Source organism: Podarcis erhardii, assembly GCF_964252035.2.
Source record: "Podarcis erhardii genome assembly, chromosome: 15".
NCBI classification, from domain to species: Eukaryota; Metazoa; Chordata; class Lepidosauria; order Squamata; family Lacertidae; genus Podarcis; species Podarcis erhardii.
In genome coordinates this window covers 27,441,509-27,457,921 of record NC_138505.1, presented here as the reverse complement: position 1 = coordinate 27,457,921, position 16,413 = coordinate 27,441,509, and the positions used below count along the sequence as shown (strand labels likewise).

General features: G+C 44.2%; 1 protein-coding gene across 1 annotated transcript in view; it reads right to left on the bottom strand.

Moving 5' to 3' along the window:
* Positions 1–6,364: 6,364 nt before the first annotated feature.
* Positions 6,365–16,413, bottom strand: part of SPECC1L (sperm antigen with calponin homology and coiled-coil domains 1 like) — a 51,607-nt gene continuing 41,558 nt past the window's right edge. Inside the window, exons 14-16 of the mRNA XM_081842745.1 lie at positions 12,065–12,181; positions 11,586–11,645; positions 6,365–9,206 (exon numbers count right to left, since the gene is read on the bottom strand). Coding sequence (XP_081698871.1) covers positions 9,117–9,206; positions 11,586–11,645; positions 12,065–12,181 — 267 coding nt within the window. The 3' untranslated portion in view covers positions 6,365–9,116. The remainder of the gene's footprint in view (positions 9,207–11,585; positions 11,646–12,064; positions 12,182–16,413) is intronic.

Here is a 16,413-nt window from a genome sequence, read left to right as displayed (position 1 = left end):
CGCCTCGCCGCCGCCCGGGACCAGCCCGCCACTCGCTCCGCCGAGGCGCAACCGCCGCGCCCCCTGCCGGCCCGCCGCCGCACCACGCGGCCCCTGGTCCGCCTCGGAGGGGCGCGCCGCCTCCCGACAAGGGCGCCCCCTGCAGGCAGACCGGCGCTTCGGTGGTGGGGACTCGGCCGGGACGCCCTTTGGGACCTCGCTTGGCAAGAGGTGCCAGCGCCCCATTGCGCTCCTGGCTCTCTGTGGGGCGGGGAGGTTGGCTACCACGGAGCAGCCACGACCGGGCCGGGACCCAGAATAGCGCCTCTAGCAGTCTAGCACCCCATCCCGCGCAAGCAAAAGGGGCACGCGGGGAAGAGGAGGAGGGACGTGGCCTGTAGGGCTGGCTTTCTACTTGCAGGGATTTTCCTCTGCAGCAGAGGGGAGCCTGGTGCTAGCGGAGCCTCGCCGCACCTTAAGCCTCCTTTGCTGCTGGCTCAGCAGAGAAGCGAAGTTGGATCCTCGGTTGGAAGCTCAGCTCGGCCACGGCTCTTTTCATTATTACAAGATTTATAGGCCGCTTTATCATATATTCATGTGATATATGCATATATATATATATATACACACACTCAACAATGCCTAAGAGTTTACCTTTACACAATGACAGAACTGTTGAAAGCCACGAGAAGGACATCAGCAGTCAGAATCATCTGACTTTTCTAAGACAATGTTTCTATTTGTTATCTAAGGAAGCACCAAGAGGGCATCCTTTGTTAACCTGGAAAAGAGTTGCATCATGACAGGAACTCAGCAAAAATAAAAATAAAAATGTGGGCTATAAAATTATTTTTAACACAGGCAAATGCTGTGACTGTTGCCTTTCACCTAATTTCACTCTTGGCATTTCAGAATACATTTGGAATACATTGGACTTAGCAGGGCCTACTTGCCATGGAGCAAATACCTTTTTACGCTGCAATCCTAAAAAGAAGGCTGTAGCAAAAGACGCAATAGGAACCAGCTCCAACTGAACCTTCCTCTCCCTCCCTACATGACCATCTGTCATCAACAGCTGACTTTTGGGGAGGATTATGAGATTGGGGAAGAGGACAGACGAGTAAAGACAGCCTCAAGGTCTGCTCTAAACTGGACTATCCTTTTCCAACGACAGGGACCTTTATACCAGCAATGGTTCCTTGGGAAGGATCCTGATGGCTTTTTATATGCCGATATGTACTTGGGTTGCACATAACACCAAACAATGGTTTATTAAACTCTGTCTTAGCTTTATGTGTGAACCCAGCCTGGCAGTTTAACTATGTTTTATTAGCTATTCTTAAAGGTTGTTAACCAAGGTTTGTGACTTCTTTACAAACCTTGGTTAATGTCAACCATACCTTAGTGTTATGTGCCAGTGTGCATCTCTTCCTCAATGTCGTTTAAGGAGCTGCAAAGCTACAGGGCTGCAATAGATGAGTAATTCTTCCTGGTTAATGTCTCTTTTAATGAGATGGGTGGGGAAAATAATAAACCAAGGTTTAAGTGACCATCTGCCAGGTGTCTCAGCTTTAACTATAGTGAAACTTAAGCATGGCTTACTGTTATGTGCAAAACAGGCCATTGTTTGATGCTGTTGCTGTTCTTAAATGAAGTTTCTTGTAAACTACATTGGTATCCTGAAAGGTGGGATATAAATAATTGTAACAAACACACTTAAACTTGAGAGTAAGCTCCATTTAATACAGGGGGACTTTGATTTGAGCAAACATTAACAGGATTGTGCTTGACAAATGTTGACGTGTTTAATCAGAGAAAAATCATAGTCAATATTTACTAAAGATTGGAAGCCCCTAATGGACTTTTTGCATGAGAAAGAAAATGAACTGATGGTATCTGGGTCTGAGGTTGGAAGAAAATATTGGTTTATAGAAAGTGGAATTGCTGGGTGTTATCTTGGAGTGGATGTTTTGAATAATTGTCTATATATAAATGACAGATGAAGAATCAGAAGTTCTTTTTTTTTCTTGTGGACTACCAACTCCCTTAATCTTTGACTGCTAGCTCCATTTGCTGAGGCTGATGAAGACCAGTCGTGTGACAACATCTGGAGAACCACTAGTTAGCCACCCCTGGCTTCATGAAAAGCAGCAGTTTCAGGTTTTTTGAACATTGCTTTCCAGTAATACAGCTGGCACTGGGCCACATCATACCAACAACCTCACATGCTGGTCTTCTCACGGATGCGGATGTGGTTTGCTCCCATTTTCCGGTTTATGTATTCCAGGCCAGTCTGGGGCAAAGGCAGAGTGCCTGGAACGCCACTTGCATGGAGACAGTATAAAGCCATTGTCGGCAAGGATGGGCCATGCCTGTCTGGTGCCTAGCAATTCCAAACCCACTCAAATCTAATTGCAATTACACATTTGAGTGTCCTGGCTAACTCGCTCATTTCATAAAGAAAACATCTAGACCTTAGAATAATGGATGTGCATGAATGAACATCCTCATTCACATCGGAAGACTTAACTTTATCATCTTTTATGTTTCATTGAGTCTGTATTGTTTGTATATAATGCAAAAAAAATAAACTTTCCCCTAATACATATATGTAAATAGCTTCTGGTGGTTGTCTCCTTTTACTTTGTCACCTATTCAGTTTTATTTTCAAATTAGTCTTAATTGACTTCACTCTGATATTTTCCTTTGCCTTTTAACAATGATGTCCTGGCATAAAAGGATTGCTTTTGTGTTTGGTCTTATTTTTCCATTGTAAAACCTCCCTGCTGATTTGGTATTATTTTGGTAATTTTTGAATTGTATCTTACTTTAAAACAATAAATGAATATATGCAAGAGAAGATGTGCTGAACAGAAAGGAGGCGGGGGCGGGTAGCTGTAGGTAAGGAGCAATTTAAAACTTTACCACTTCACATTAAGCAAGAAAGGGGACGTGCCAAGGTGTGAGTGTTGCTGTTTTGCAGTCTGGATGGAAATCCAACTTGTCTCACCATCAAGGGCTGGTTGGCTTCCAGCCTCACTGATGTTTCTCAGAGAATAACTTCAATGCACTTTCAATATTTATTACACACAGGTATAATGGAGTCTGGCTAGTAAACGCCTAGCAGGAAGTCCTATTTCCTCCCCAATAAGCTGCAGTGTTTGATCTCTGTGGGAAGAGATGTTATTTAACCACAGATACCTTTTCTAAGCAAAGAACTGGAAGAATAATTATTCAAGTCACACAGCATGGCCATGCACTTGAGTGGTGATGTGAATATTGTTAAAATGGCCTTTGCCGACTTGGTACCTTCCAACTATTTGGGGCTACAACTCCCAGTGTGCTAGGGCTGATAGGAGCATGGTGACGCTGGCAGGGACTGATGGGAGTTGTAGTTCAAAATAGCTGATGGGCATCTGGCTGGCAAACATGGAGGATGAAAATTGGGAAGTTGGAAAAATACTAGACTTCAGCATGAGGGTCTTTTCTGGTTATGAAGGGAGGGACAACTTGAGCCACTCTGGTTAAGTCCTGTACGTTCTCAACAAGAGAATGGGTTATGGGTGGATTCCCTTTAGAACATTTAGGAACTCCTACGTAAAAATAAGTTAACGGCTTCTGCATTCAGAGTTTGCTAGGCACAGATAATAATAATAATAAATTTTATTTATACCCCGCCCTCCCCAGCCGAAGCTGGGCTCAGAGCGGCTAACAACAATCAAAATAATCCAACATTCTAAAAACCTTTCATTATAAAAATTAATTAAAAACAAATTGATGGCAACCATTAAGCAAAATTCTGTGCAGATTGCCAGAGGAGGGGGTCAGGCTGCGCCCTGACCAAAGGCCTGGTGGAACAGCTCTGTCTTACAGGCCTGCGGAAAGATGTCAAGTCCCGCAGGGCCCTAGTCTCTTGTGACAGAGCGTTCCACCAGATTGGAGCTGTGGCTGAGAAAGCCCTGGCTCTAGTTGAGGCCAGCCTAACCTCTCTGTGACCTGGGATCTTCAGGATGTTTTTATTTGCAGACCGTAAGTTCTTCTGTGGGACATACCAGGAGAGGCGGTCCCGTAGTTACGAGGGTCCTAGGCAGTATAGGGCTTTAAAGGTTAAAACCAGCACCTTAAACCTGATCCTGTACTCCACCGGGAGCCAGTGCAGCTGGTATAGTACCGGATGAATGTGATCTCGCAGCGAAGACCCCATAAGGAGTCTCGCCGCAGCATTCTGCACCTGCTGGAGTTTCTGGGTCAGTCTCAAGGGCAGCGAGTTACAATAATCCAGTCTGGAGGTGACCGTCGCGTGGATCACAGTGGCTAGGTCAGGGCGAGAGAGATAAGGAGTGCCCTTATTGGGCACTGATATGTTTATCAGTGCCCAATAAGGATGTGAAGTACACCTAGTGCCCCGTAGTTCACCAGGTGGGATCACACTATTTTTCCTGCAAGGGCTGCACTGGTTATAAATTCCTTTCCAGGCACCTATCATGTGTTGGTGATGACCTCTAAGGAACTTTTTGCCCCATAGGGCGCACCTAGTTTTTTTTTGGGGGGGGAATAAAGGGGGGGAAAATCCCCCCCAGGCACAGGGCTGGGGCGGGGGAAGCCCGAGCTTCCCCCGACCCCAGCCCCCAGAACAGGCTGCTATCCGCAAGCCTTGGGAGCCCGACGGGAACTGTTCAGTGCGCCCCAGGCTTCGGGATGCAGGCTGCTATCCGCAAGCCTGGGGAGACCGGCGCGACTTCCCGCCAGTCTCCCCAGGCTTGCGGATAACTGCCCAAAGCCCGGGGTGCGCTCCACTGCGCTCCCCAGGTTTTGGGCTGCAGGCTGCTGTCCGCAAGCCTTGGGAGCCTAGCGGGAATTCCCGCGGGCTCCCAAGGCTTGCGGATAGCTTCCTGAAGCCTGGAGCCTGAAGCCTGCGCACCGACCCCTCTCGCTCTCCAGGCTTCAGCGAAAGCCTGCATTCGCCCCATAGGACGCACAGATTTCCCCTTCATTTTTGGAGGGGGAAAAGTGCATCCTATAGGGCGAAAAATATGGTAAATGGCTTAGGTGCAGGATGGCTTACAGATCCATTTCCTACCCATGCCCTAAGATCTATGGTGGAGGCTCAGCTGATGGGGATGAAAGGAGCCTGTTCTGTGCACAAATCCAACCAGTAGGACTCTTTGCCCACTGTTTCACTGTATGGCAAACCCCCTTCCTGCTTAGGTAGGCTTTTCTAGATATTTAAAAACCTGGTGCTATTACCTGTCTCCATTTTGCTATATTTGAGTAATATTGTTACAGCTGGTCTTGTTTCTAGATGCCATGAGTGTGGAGGGCAGGATATATATATGGAATAAAAAATAAACAGTGAGGCCTTGATACTAAGCACTGCAGAAGTGGTTATTCCCTTGGTGGGGTGTGCGAATATTTCCTTGAGTGATAAGCCACCCTTGAGTCGAACTCCAATTAAATCCTTTTGCCACGGAGCCAAAATAGCACTCACAAGAGGGAGGCACCAGTAGGCTTGGCAGACATCTGAGATTTAAGAGCATAAGAAGAGCCTGCTGGATCAGGCCAATGGCCCTAGTACAGCAACCTGCTCTCACAGTGGCCACCCCATAAGCCTGCGGGAAACCAGGGAGCAGAACATGAGCACAAGAACACTTTCCCCTCCCCTGGTTTCCAGAAATCAATATTTGGAAGCATAGCTGCCTTGGAGGAATAGAACAACCCTGAGTACCCTTTGAACATCATCCCGTGATGTGAGCATGCTCAGTGCCTACAGAATGCTGAGTGATGGTTGAGAGGAAAAAAATCTGGAAACTGGGTGGGAAGAATGGAGAGGTTGGAACAGGAGACCAGAGGAAGAGAGACTGAAAGAAGAAAGGAATCAAGAACCAACTTAGGGTCTGGATAGGCAATTTCCTGGTTCACACAGGGAAGCGATTTAAAAAATGATCCCAGGGATGGAAGTGAGAGCTGTCCAGAGAAGTAAAAAATGTAGTCAGCAGGGACTGTGTGTCCACTCCCCTCCTCCTGCCCAAATGAGTACTGAGTATGCTGACTGCTGGGGATGAGAGTGGCTGGAACCCTGAACAGAAGCACCTCACCCTGCTGCAGGACCCCTCCTGTGTAGTTTATGAGACGGAGGTTAGAGATAGCTATGCCTTCAAAGCACCTTTGCTCATCTAACACAAAGACCAAGACAAAACTCCTGGGAAGACCTCACTAAAGTGTCTGCAAGAGAATCCCCCAAACCGCCAGGTATTGTTTTCACTTGCTTGTGTTTAACACCATGAGCTCCTTTTAATTTCTTTTTATAAAGCAGACACATTAAAATGCGGGGACATTTGCAGGATCTAAAGAAATGTGATAAGAAAAACCCAGGCACACTGTTGGCTGATTTTACGGTATATTAAAAATATTTAATAGAACAAAAACAAAACCAGCAAGAAATGTACTTTACAGTAACATGTTAATCAGTCATTAAAAAGTGAATAAAGAATGGAAGAATACTTATGTAGCTTGTTATCTAACCAAGAGCAAAGATTTTCTTCTTTTGCAAAATGGGATGTGTGTTTTTTAAAACTTAATTTCCTTCATCCCTCTGAGTGCTTCTTGTCTTGATGAAATCATCTCCCTTGGTAGTTCAGTCTTTACCATAAAAGGTTTTGGTTAATCAATGCAAGGAAACACATTTTTTCTTTTCCTTGTGCTCCATCTGCAGAACATTTCCCACTCTTCAGTCCTTTCGCCTTTACCCTTCACTTCCTTGCACAACTCAGTCCTATTTTCATCAATGCCCTCCTGATCAGCTCTTCCCTGTGACTGTAGAGGAAGAGTTTAGAAGCAGGATTCTGCTCAACATGAGTCTCGTCACCACTGGACTCAAGCAAAGTCCATAAAATAAGATGCTGTCAAGTGTAGGAGGAAGACAGCTCACTAGAAAAAAAAAATGCTTCTTCAATTGCAATGCAATAAATAAAGAGAGGTGCACCTGTAGAGCAATACATCTTAAGTTCACAAGCAAGGGACCTGAAGCAAATTCCTTTGTACCACAACAGTAAGAAAGCATAACACAGCGAGGATGATCTTTAGTACCTCATTTTAGGGCTAGCAAAAAGTTGGGGAGGGGACTTTTGGGGGGTTTTTTGGGAAGGGTGAGTTCCATCTAAAAAAATCTGCAACTCTTTGTGCCTAACTGGGAAATGCTAACTCTGTTCACTCAAAAGCCAAAGTCATTCAGGTATTTGCAGGAACCTTTGATATTAGCCTCACAATTTGAGAGGAAGGAGAAAAACCACTGGAAAGTAGGAGTTGAATTTAAACACTTGCAATGGGAGCTCACCAGCCATTTTATAGCCACATGTAAGTTTTGCTTGTATTCCTTGAGCTATGAAACCATGTACAAGGCAGGGGGTACTGGAGGCACAATGAAAGGTTCAAAGTTTATTCCGACTTGTCCCAAAATTCAGTTTGGCACCTGCTCCTGTCACAGTGACTCTTCCACAGCAGACCTTGGACCGGGGCTACATTCGTGACCATTCATATACCTATGACATTCAAAAAGTGTCCTTTAAGAGTTCTAGGCACACAGAAAGGATTGAAAAAAAGAAAGAAAGAGGATTATTTCTAGTTGGGCTGTTAGGGAAAAATGAAAGCTAAATACATCTATAAGTAACAGGGATATGGGGTTCATCAAAATGGGGGACTCAAAAGATCCCTATCCCTCAGCAGTAACTGGGTCTCCACTTGGGGGGGACTAACAGTTGCTCTGCATCTAGGAAAAAGATGGTAGGCGCTGAGGCCTTCTTAGAGAAGGACAGAACCATAGAAGCCTCATTGCGGCTGCTACCACCAAATGTCTGAAGCCTTTTGTGCACTGCCTTGCAATTAGAGCTCCTCTTACCTCAGAGCCAAGTAAGGCACTTGCTTTAATGCTTTTCTCCCAGAGAGTTGTGCCAAGTGGACTCAACACCACAGTACAAACGTCCTGAACTCTGCATTTTCTTCTCTCGCCAGCATTGATCCCACATTTTAAACTAGGCTTATAGGAGGTCAATTTTCAGCTCACAGGCACAATCTACGAATCATGGCTGCTGCTCCTATGAATGCTCCATTCATTTAAGTCATTCCTGAAAGGGAAGCCCATGGAAGGCCCTTTTAGATAAACCTGGGAACAGGCAGCAGCTACTGCTGCTGCTTTTGGCAGACAATCAGATCAGAACACACTGCAAAGCTACCTGCAGGCCGTAGGGACAAGAAGCAGTTATTGCTAGTTGCAGAAAGTTCTTTTCTGAATAGGAGCTTAACCTATCCAACGATCAAAACAATCATTTCAACCAGTTTAATCTCAGGTGATGCATCATCTGAGCTCCTGTAAAGGAAAGGTTACACGTTGCCAAATAAAAGTAAATTCCATATAAACTAAATTCTCTTGGAAGCACAACAAATTGCAGTGTGTCCGATCACCTGCACAATGTAATATCCTCAAAGTTGGGAATCAAATGTGCAAGGCTGGAATCCATCCAGTAATAAAGTTGGAAGCCATGGAGAAGAGAGGTAGGCTTAAACACAGACTCTTCGTTTTGTGCACTGAGAGTAGGCCAAGGATTTGACACCATTCTTCAGTCAGGTGAACTCAATGGGAGAAGACACCCTTCTACTTCCTATAAGAATTGTGCACTTTGAGGAGCTGGAGATAGAATAAGGCAATAACTAGGTGATGATTAAAAGTTTTTCCTGTACTTAGGTGAGGAGCAACAAGCAGAACATCACCCAAGCGCCAGAGGTGTTTTCCATGAAGAAAAGTCTTGCAATACAGTCCTAGAGACTTCCTTCCCTTACGTTTCAGCCTTGTCGATTCAGTGGCATCTCATTCAGTTCACTCTTCACCAACGGAAGTTTGGAAGCTTTTTGACACTTGGCCTTACAGGGCCATTTGTAAAGTTCAGGCTTCACGGGCTAATAATTTAATCCAGCTCATTTAGCTATTTGGGTTTGCCCAAGTGCTGGGTTAACGAAACCTTGCTCACCAAAGCCACTCAGAATGCTGTCTTAGAGTTTCATCCAAAGTCAAGAGGTGTTGGTTGAGCTTAGTGTGTGGTGCTGGGATTGTGCTTCCCCAACATTTTCTATTGCTATTCCAGCTCTCAGGTTTCAAAGTATTTGTAAATCGCTGTAACGTACAACATGACATTCTGCCAGTCTGGGCGTTCCGTTCGTACCATCTCATTAATGTCCTACCAGAGGGAAGGAAGAGAGAGAGAGAAAAATATATATATAAACAGATATCCACCTTGCAATAACTCTTGTACTCTGTTAATCATAATCACATCTATAACTGGTCATCTGTAAGATAGACATTTAATAAGGAAAGCTTGCAGGCTCTGCTTCTAATTCTGTAGTGCTCAGCTTATTCTGGCGGTGGGTGGGGAGCAAGGCATACCTGGGAATTGTAGTTCCGCATGTGAACAGTTTGTGTGTAGCTTAAAGTGCAAGTCCTGTCTTGCTTTTGGAATACCTAGGTATTAATTGCATTAGTAAAGGTAAAGGGACCCCTGACCATTAGGTCCAGTCGTTACTGATTCTGGGGTTGCAAGCTCATCTCGCTTTATTGGCCGAGGGAGCTGGTGTACAGTTTCTGGGTCATGTGGCCAGCATGACTAAGCCGCTTCTGGCGAACCAGAGCAGTGCACAGAAACGCTGTTCACCTTCCCGCCGGAGCGGTACCTATTTATCTACTTGCACTTTGACATGCTTTCGAACTGCTAGGTTGGCGGGAGCCGGGACCAAACAACAGGAGCTCACCCCATTGCGGGGATTCGAAACGCCGACCTTCTGATCGGCAAGTCCTAGGCTCTATGGTTTAACTCACAGGATGCTAGTTTGCTGCATATCTGCTGCTCTCCTGCTTGCATTGTGTTCCCTGGTCAACAGAGATGATAAATGGGAGTGTGAAATGGCAAGAGGAAAGGCATATTGCTGGCTTTTTGCGAGCAGGGGGAATCAGGGTGTCTAAAAAGAAAAGGAGATAAGGATTGGAAGCTGTCCATTCTGCACCCCGCCCTGCTTTTAGCTCTGGCTGTCCATGTCTGTTGGTGGGCGCCGTGGACTTGTTAGATGAGCCTCTGTCCTTCAGCCCTTACCTGCAGAAGGGAAGCAACAGTGCCCCTAATGCTGCCATCCATGGCCCTCTTGGGTCCAAGCCAGTTTCACATTCACTGGCTACTGCACAGTGTTAACCACAGTAGCATTACCCATTGTGAACTCACAAACAATGGCTGGCAGAGACTTGACCGTGAGCAAGGAGAGCTATTTTTAGATTTGCTTTATAGGTTTGCCTCCTCTGAACCACCAAGCTTAATAGAGGTTTGACCTCTGTGACAAGTACAAAATGGCACCGGTTATAACCGATTTCCAACAGTCATGAGCTGATTTGTTAAGAAGAGGCACAGGGCAGTGCCGGATTTACGTACAAGCTAAACAAGCTATAGCTTAGGGCCCCACTCTCTTGGGGCCTCCCAAAAAAAATTAAAGGTAAAAAAACTGGATGTACATTTCCAAAATATAAGATAAAAAAAAACAAATAAAATAAAACCTACATACAGCAACAGTGTTTTGTGTTGTGTAGGCTCCTATGATGTTAAGTAATGGGCCCCGTCTGCTAGCCTGCTTGCTAAAATATTACTGGTTTGCTCATTTCTATATATAGGGTGCCTACATTCTGCATGGCAGAATTCATGGACTGGTTGCATGGCAGCATGTAGCATGCAGCTGCAGACTGCAGTGCAGCACAGTTGAATGTCGTTGTACCTGTTATCTAATATTAAAGAGTGCTTGTAGACTGATGATCAGGCAGCATAGACTAAGGATATGAGTCTTCTGCCTACTGATTTGATTTCATGCAATACCTAATTTATTTATTTTGATCCCGTTATGGCTTTAGATACCTATTAGGTCCATAAATTACCATATGGCAGACATTCAACACAAAAAACAGTGACAATTTGTTGTTGACAAAGGACAGCTGGACATATAAAGGGCCCCATTACCTTCAGTAGCTCAGGGCCTCATCAAACCTAAATCCGGCCCTGGCACAGGGTCCCACAATTTTCATCGGGACTGCAGTATGTGGGCAGGTTTAACGCTCCCTTACCCAGCTGCAATCATGACAAAATCCCTTCTTGTGGGATTGCCCTATTGGATGCCAAGGTGAAAAGATCACAGCTGGGAAGGGTTAACCTAACACTCGTGTCCCTGTGCACTGTGGTCTGCCTGATGATCTCTCCCCAAATAGGAAAACAAAACTGGGTGCGCTGTCTAATGGTGCATATAGTGTTGAGTCTCGTCTGGCCAAGAGAGTGAGAGCACTTTCAGGGCACTAACTTATAGACTTGTTTTGCAATTTAATCGCACCAGCCTTATTTTCACAAACACAAACACACACCCTCTCTTTAAAGGAGCCTTCTAGTTTTCAGTTATGATATTTCTATCCCAGAATTTATTTGTACAGTAATTTCAAACACACAGCTACAGCACAATCCTTGCATGTGCCTATTTAGCAATTAGTCTCCCAGGTAAAAGTTAGTCAGATCGCCCTAAACTTTGCACACACTTACCAGAGTGGATTTGATGCCAACACTTTCAGCTGCCTGGAAAGCCAGAGTGAAATTTCTTTTCTGAAAAATACATTGAGTCAAAAATAAATCTACTGAACAACTTTTTTTAAAATAAAAAAAACAACAATGTTGCCTTAGGGACTTGTCCAGCGAGTTGATCAGAGGCTTGCAAAACTCTTTTAAGCACCCCTCTACTGGGTTTGTTTTAAACTCATTTAAAGTAATGTGTGGACAAAGACAATGAATGAATGCAAAAAACAAAACATCACACAAAGTATTTAAACAAATATACAATGGACTAAGTGCGAGGAAGGTGTGCTTGTGACTAGGATTGCAAATGGGGAATTGCAATTGCCAGTGAGTGCTGGTGACCAGAATAGTGGCAGAAGTGCGAGTCTGTCCATGAGAGAATCTGAGAAGGGGCTCTGGTCTCCAGCATGGTTTTAATGACATTCAACAAAGCTCAGTATAATACTCACCTTGTCTTGACTGTTCAGCTCTTGATAGGGAATATGAGCTGGGAGGTAAGTGTGAAGAACAGCACAGAAAGCCAACCCGTCATTCCAGCTGCTGCTGAAGTTTGTGATATCGATATTCTAAGAGGGGAGGGAAATATGCACACACGTAAGAGAGAAACCTGCTGTGAGGCTTACTTATTCTATTTCTCAGTGACATTTGTAGAACAAGAAAAGAGATAGCAACTTCCCTCCTTGCAAGAGGAGAAGCAGGTTAAATTAAAGATTTTTGAGTCCCGATTATTTTTTTAAGAAGCATTGGTTTGAATGAGCAGAATTCTGAAAGAATTAAGACATCAGATCCATTAGCAACCTAAGATAAAAGCTTATTTTGTTTTCCCCAGGAGGAAACTCAAAAACAACTTGCTACTTCCCTACCCAAGACATTTTCCCTCGGTAATGCTGCTCTGACTGCACATGCTTCCAAGTTAAACCTCTTCCTGGCATGTCAGCAGAAATGATCCCTTTCCACCTCTAGTTATGGGAGGGTGCTATACCTAGTTTTACGAGCACTCAGAAATTAACGCTGTTGCATGGCAAGCATTTTAAAATTACCACAGAGGTTTTACTTCTAAGTAAAAACAGCTAAATGATCAATAGCTGAAGAGTGCAGAGAGAGAGAAAGAACACAAAGTGTAAACACTTCTGTGAATATATTTTTCTCATAGATGTTACTGAAAATGCCCAGCATTGTGCAGTCCCTTAACACTGTCATATGCATCAGATGCAAAATTTTGGGACACTCTGTGCCCATGTAATAATCAATAACATTACACTCTCAGCAGTTATTTACTATTCTTGGATCTATCTGTGAGATACGTAGTTGGGAAGGGTGCTATTTCACATGGTTTTTAGTTCCCCGAGTAAAAAAATCTCTGTCATTTGGTATCAGCTGTAAATATTAAACCTGACACTAAGCACAGTGCAAGTAAGTAAAGATGACTAATATTTAGGTAGGAGTCCTGAAGAGATGGTTGCAACATCAATAGAAGCTTATGGCAGGAATGCTGACTAGCTACAAACTTGCCACAGTCCACGGCAATGTTTTCTCAATTTGCTAAGTCACCTATGACTAAGTGCTCAGGTCTTATCTTCCTCTGAACGATGCTCAAACACAAGGGCATGAGGTATCTAACTTTTTGCCGAGAGGCCTCTCAAGAGATCAACTAAATAGGCTGCTAAGTTGTTTTCATTCTCAATTGAGCACTTATGTCAGCAAAGTATATAAAATACATCCATTTTGATTGAGAAATTAATACTTTGTGGGCTACTGTGATGGGGAAGTAACAGCATTTTACCAGCAATGACAAACTGGGATCCGCGTGCTGGGAAAATGTAATTTCAATGCAATGTAAAAAACAGATGAATGCTTCAGAAAAATTGATCTAGTAGCTGTTGGATCATTCTAGAACAGGGGTGTCCAAACCTTTTTAGATCTAATGAAGTGAACATGCATGATAGCCAGTTTTAAGATTGAAGTTGTTGAGCTTTTTTTAGTATTTTACCCCAGGAAATAAACTGTCACGGGGGCTAGATTAAACTGAACAGCAGGCTGGATTAGGCCCCCAAAATGGACTTTGGACATGCCTGTTCTAGATGGACTCAGGCATTTCCACAAGCGTAGTAGGATATAAATGATTGCTATTTTTCAAAATCTGTCCGCCATGAGCTTTGACACCCTTAGGATAAATTCATGGCACCAAACCACTTCTGGACAAAGTTAAGATGCTAAATCTTACTATGTAGTATAGTTCAAGCTACGCTGCCTTTGTTTCCACATAATGCTAAGTCAAACCATGGTTTAGTGTGAATGGCCAACTGCAAAGGATAGAGACAATCCTAGTCTTTGTACAGCAAAAATGATAAACTTGGGTTTCAACTTTTAAAATGTTTAATTAAGTAGTATTTTATGAATGTGGCTGAAAATTCATTATGCTGTAAATCTGATTTTAATTTAAGGGAAGCAGAAGATAACTTTTTAAGTAGAGTGGTGCCTCGCAAGACGAAATTAATCCGTTCTGCGAGTCTCTTGCGAAGCAAGCCCATTGACGGCTTAGCGGCTTAGCGCTATTAGCGGCTTAGCGGATCAGCTGATAAGCAGCTTAGCGGCTTAGAAAAAGGGGGGGGGGAGGAAAAAAAACCTGCAGGAACTCGCAATACATTTTCGTCTTGCGAAGCAAGCCCATAGGGAAATTCGTTTTGCGAAGCGCCTCCAAAACGGAAAACCCTTTCGTCTAGCGGGTTTTCCGTCTTGCGAGGCGTTCGTCTTGCGGGCCACCACTGTAAAATATCTTTCTGCCATCACTATTACTCCTTTCTGATTTGCCAGAGATCTTCAAGGGTTTCCCCCCCACACACAAAAAAACCTTGAGTATTGGAAAAGAAGCATTGTGCATGCCGATGGGCATCATCTTTGCTGGACACAATTTTTTAAGATGACTGGACACACTAAAAATCAGTGGTAAAAATAAATTGATTAGCTCCCATCACAAACAGAACGATGTGCAGCGAATCCTAGAGTTGGAAGGGGCGGGGGGTTACAAGCAGGACAACTAGTCAGAACCCCCCACTCCCACCCCCCAGTGCAGGAAATCCAGAGGAAGAGCACCCTCCACTAGGCACATACACCTCTCAATGGATGGCAAAAGAGTGACAGACAAAAGTTATGACATCTGCTTCTCAGTTTTGCTTAAAATGTTGCAAATGAAAATTCTGGGAAAGTGTAACTAGTTACTATGTTTAGTGCTGCAGAAAGGAATTGTTTCAGACAGGAAATGTCCTCTTGCTGGTCCTTCTATTGTAACAGGCTTCCACACGCTGCTATAAATCCTACTAGCCGTGGGAGTAACAGATGAGCTGGAGCACATGCCCTTTTGACCTGGTTGGGATACAGTCAGGCATGCTCAGGACAGCAGAGTTCACACATTACATGTGGGATGGCCAAGATTCTAGGACTCACAAAGGACAGTTGTGATGAGTTAGGAGGTGACAGGACAGGAGTTTATAAAATTGTGCGTGGCATGGAGAAAGTGTATAGAGAAAACCTTTTCTCCCTCTCTTGTAACACTAGATCTCATGGACGCCCAATGAAGCTGAATGTTGGAAGATTCAGGACAGGTAAAAGAAAGTACTTCTTCACACAGCAACTATGGAATTCGCTGCCACATGAGGCAGTGATGGCCACTGACTTGGCTTTAAAAGAGGACTGGACAAATTCATGGAGGAGAGGACTATCTGCGGCTACTAGCCACAATGGCTATGCTCTGCCTCCACAGCTGGGGGTAGCAATGCTTCTGAATCCCAGTTGCTGGAAACTACAGGAGGGGGTAGTGCTCTTGTGTTCAAATCCTGCTTGCTGGTTTCCTAAAGGCCACTGAGAGAACAGGATGCTGGACTAAACAGGCTACTGGCCCGATCCAGCAGGCTCTTTGGATGTTTTTATGTTCTTATGCTAAAGTGGGGAGCAAATAGACCTGCAAGCAAGCAACTACCACCATGCACATGGGCAGTTTCTTAAAAATGGATTGTGTTGTCAACTAGCAGGGAAGTCTGAGGATTATTGTGGTCTGATTCACAATGGGGACCTTTCCCCTTATACCATTAATATCCCTGGTAGCCTTGCAAGGGCATTGTTTTACGGTTGTAAACCACTTTGATATACATTTTTACGACACAGTGGTATAAAAATATTTTTAAAATAAATAAAAAGATGGCTGCCATCCCAGGTACAATAACTCCCCAATAAGGGACTGTATGTTATGGCATATAGTCATTACTGGGAGCATTTAAAAATGGGTTTACTGCATGGACAGTGATGTCACTACCAGCTCTAAGAAGCTGTAAAATGTTTTTAAAAGAAGGCTGCCCCTGGACCCGTTGCAAACATTCTTTTTATTTTAATTGATTTTAATAGATTTATAGGGTTTTTTTAAAAAATTACTCACATAAACAAGTTACACGGATGCAAACATCAACAAAATGGGAGTCTAAGGACCATTTTGTACAGTCAGCAGAATCAAGTAGGAAAGCTTTTCCAGGGCTGTATCACTTCAGGCTGCCTGTGGGAAACTGCTGTTTGAAAGCACTCTCACATGACTAGCTCCCTGTATTCAGAAATGTGACACATCAGGGGTAAAGCTAGGGCTAAACCCTCCTGCTCAACATGCTAGCTTTCCGTTTCTTTGTGAGAGAGCATTCAAAAATGCCAACCCCCATCACCTGCGGCATGAAATAGCAGAGCGCAGGAAAAGCTTTCTCATTTGACTGTTCACAGAAAGGGCAGACTGGTCCTAAGACTAGAACTCTGGCCCCCT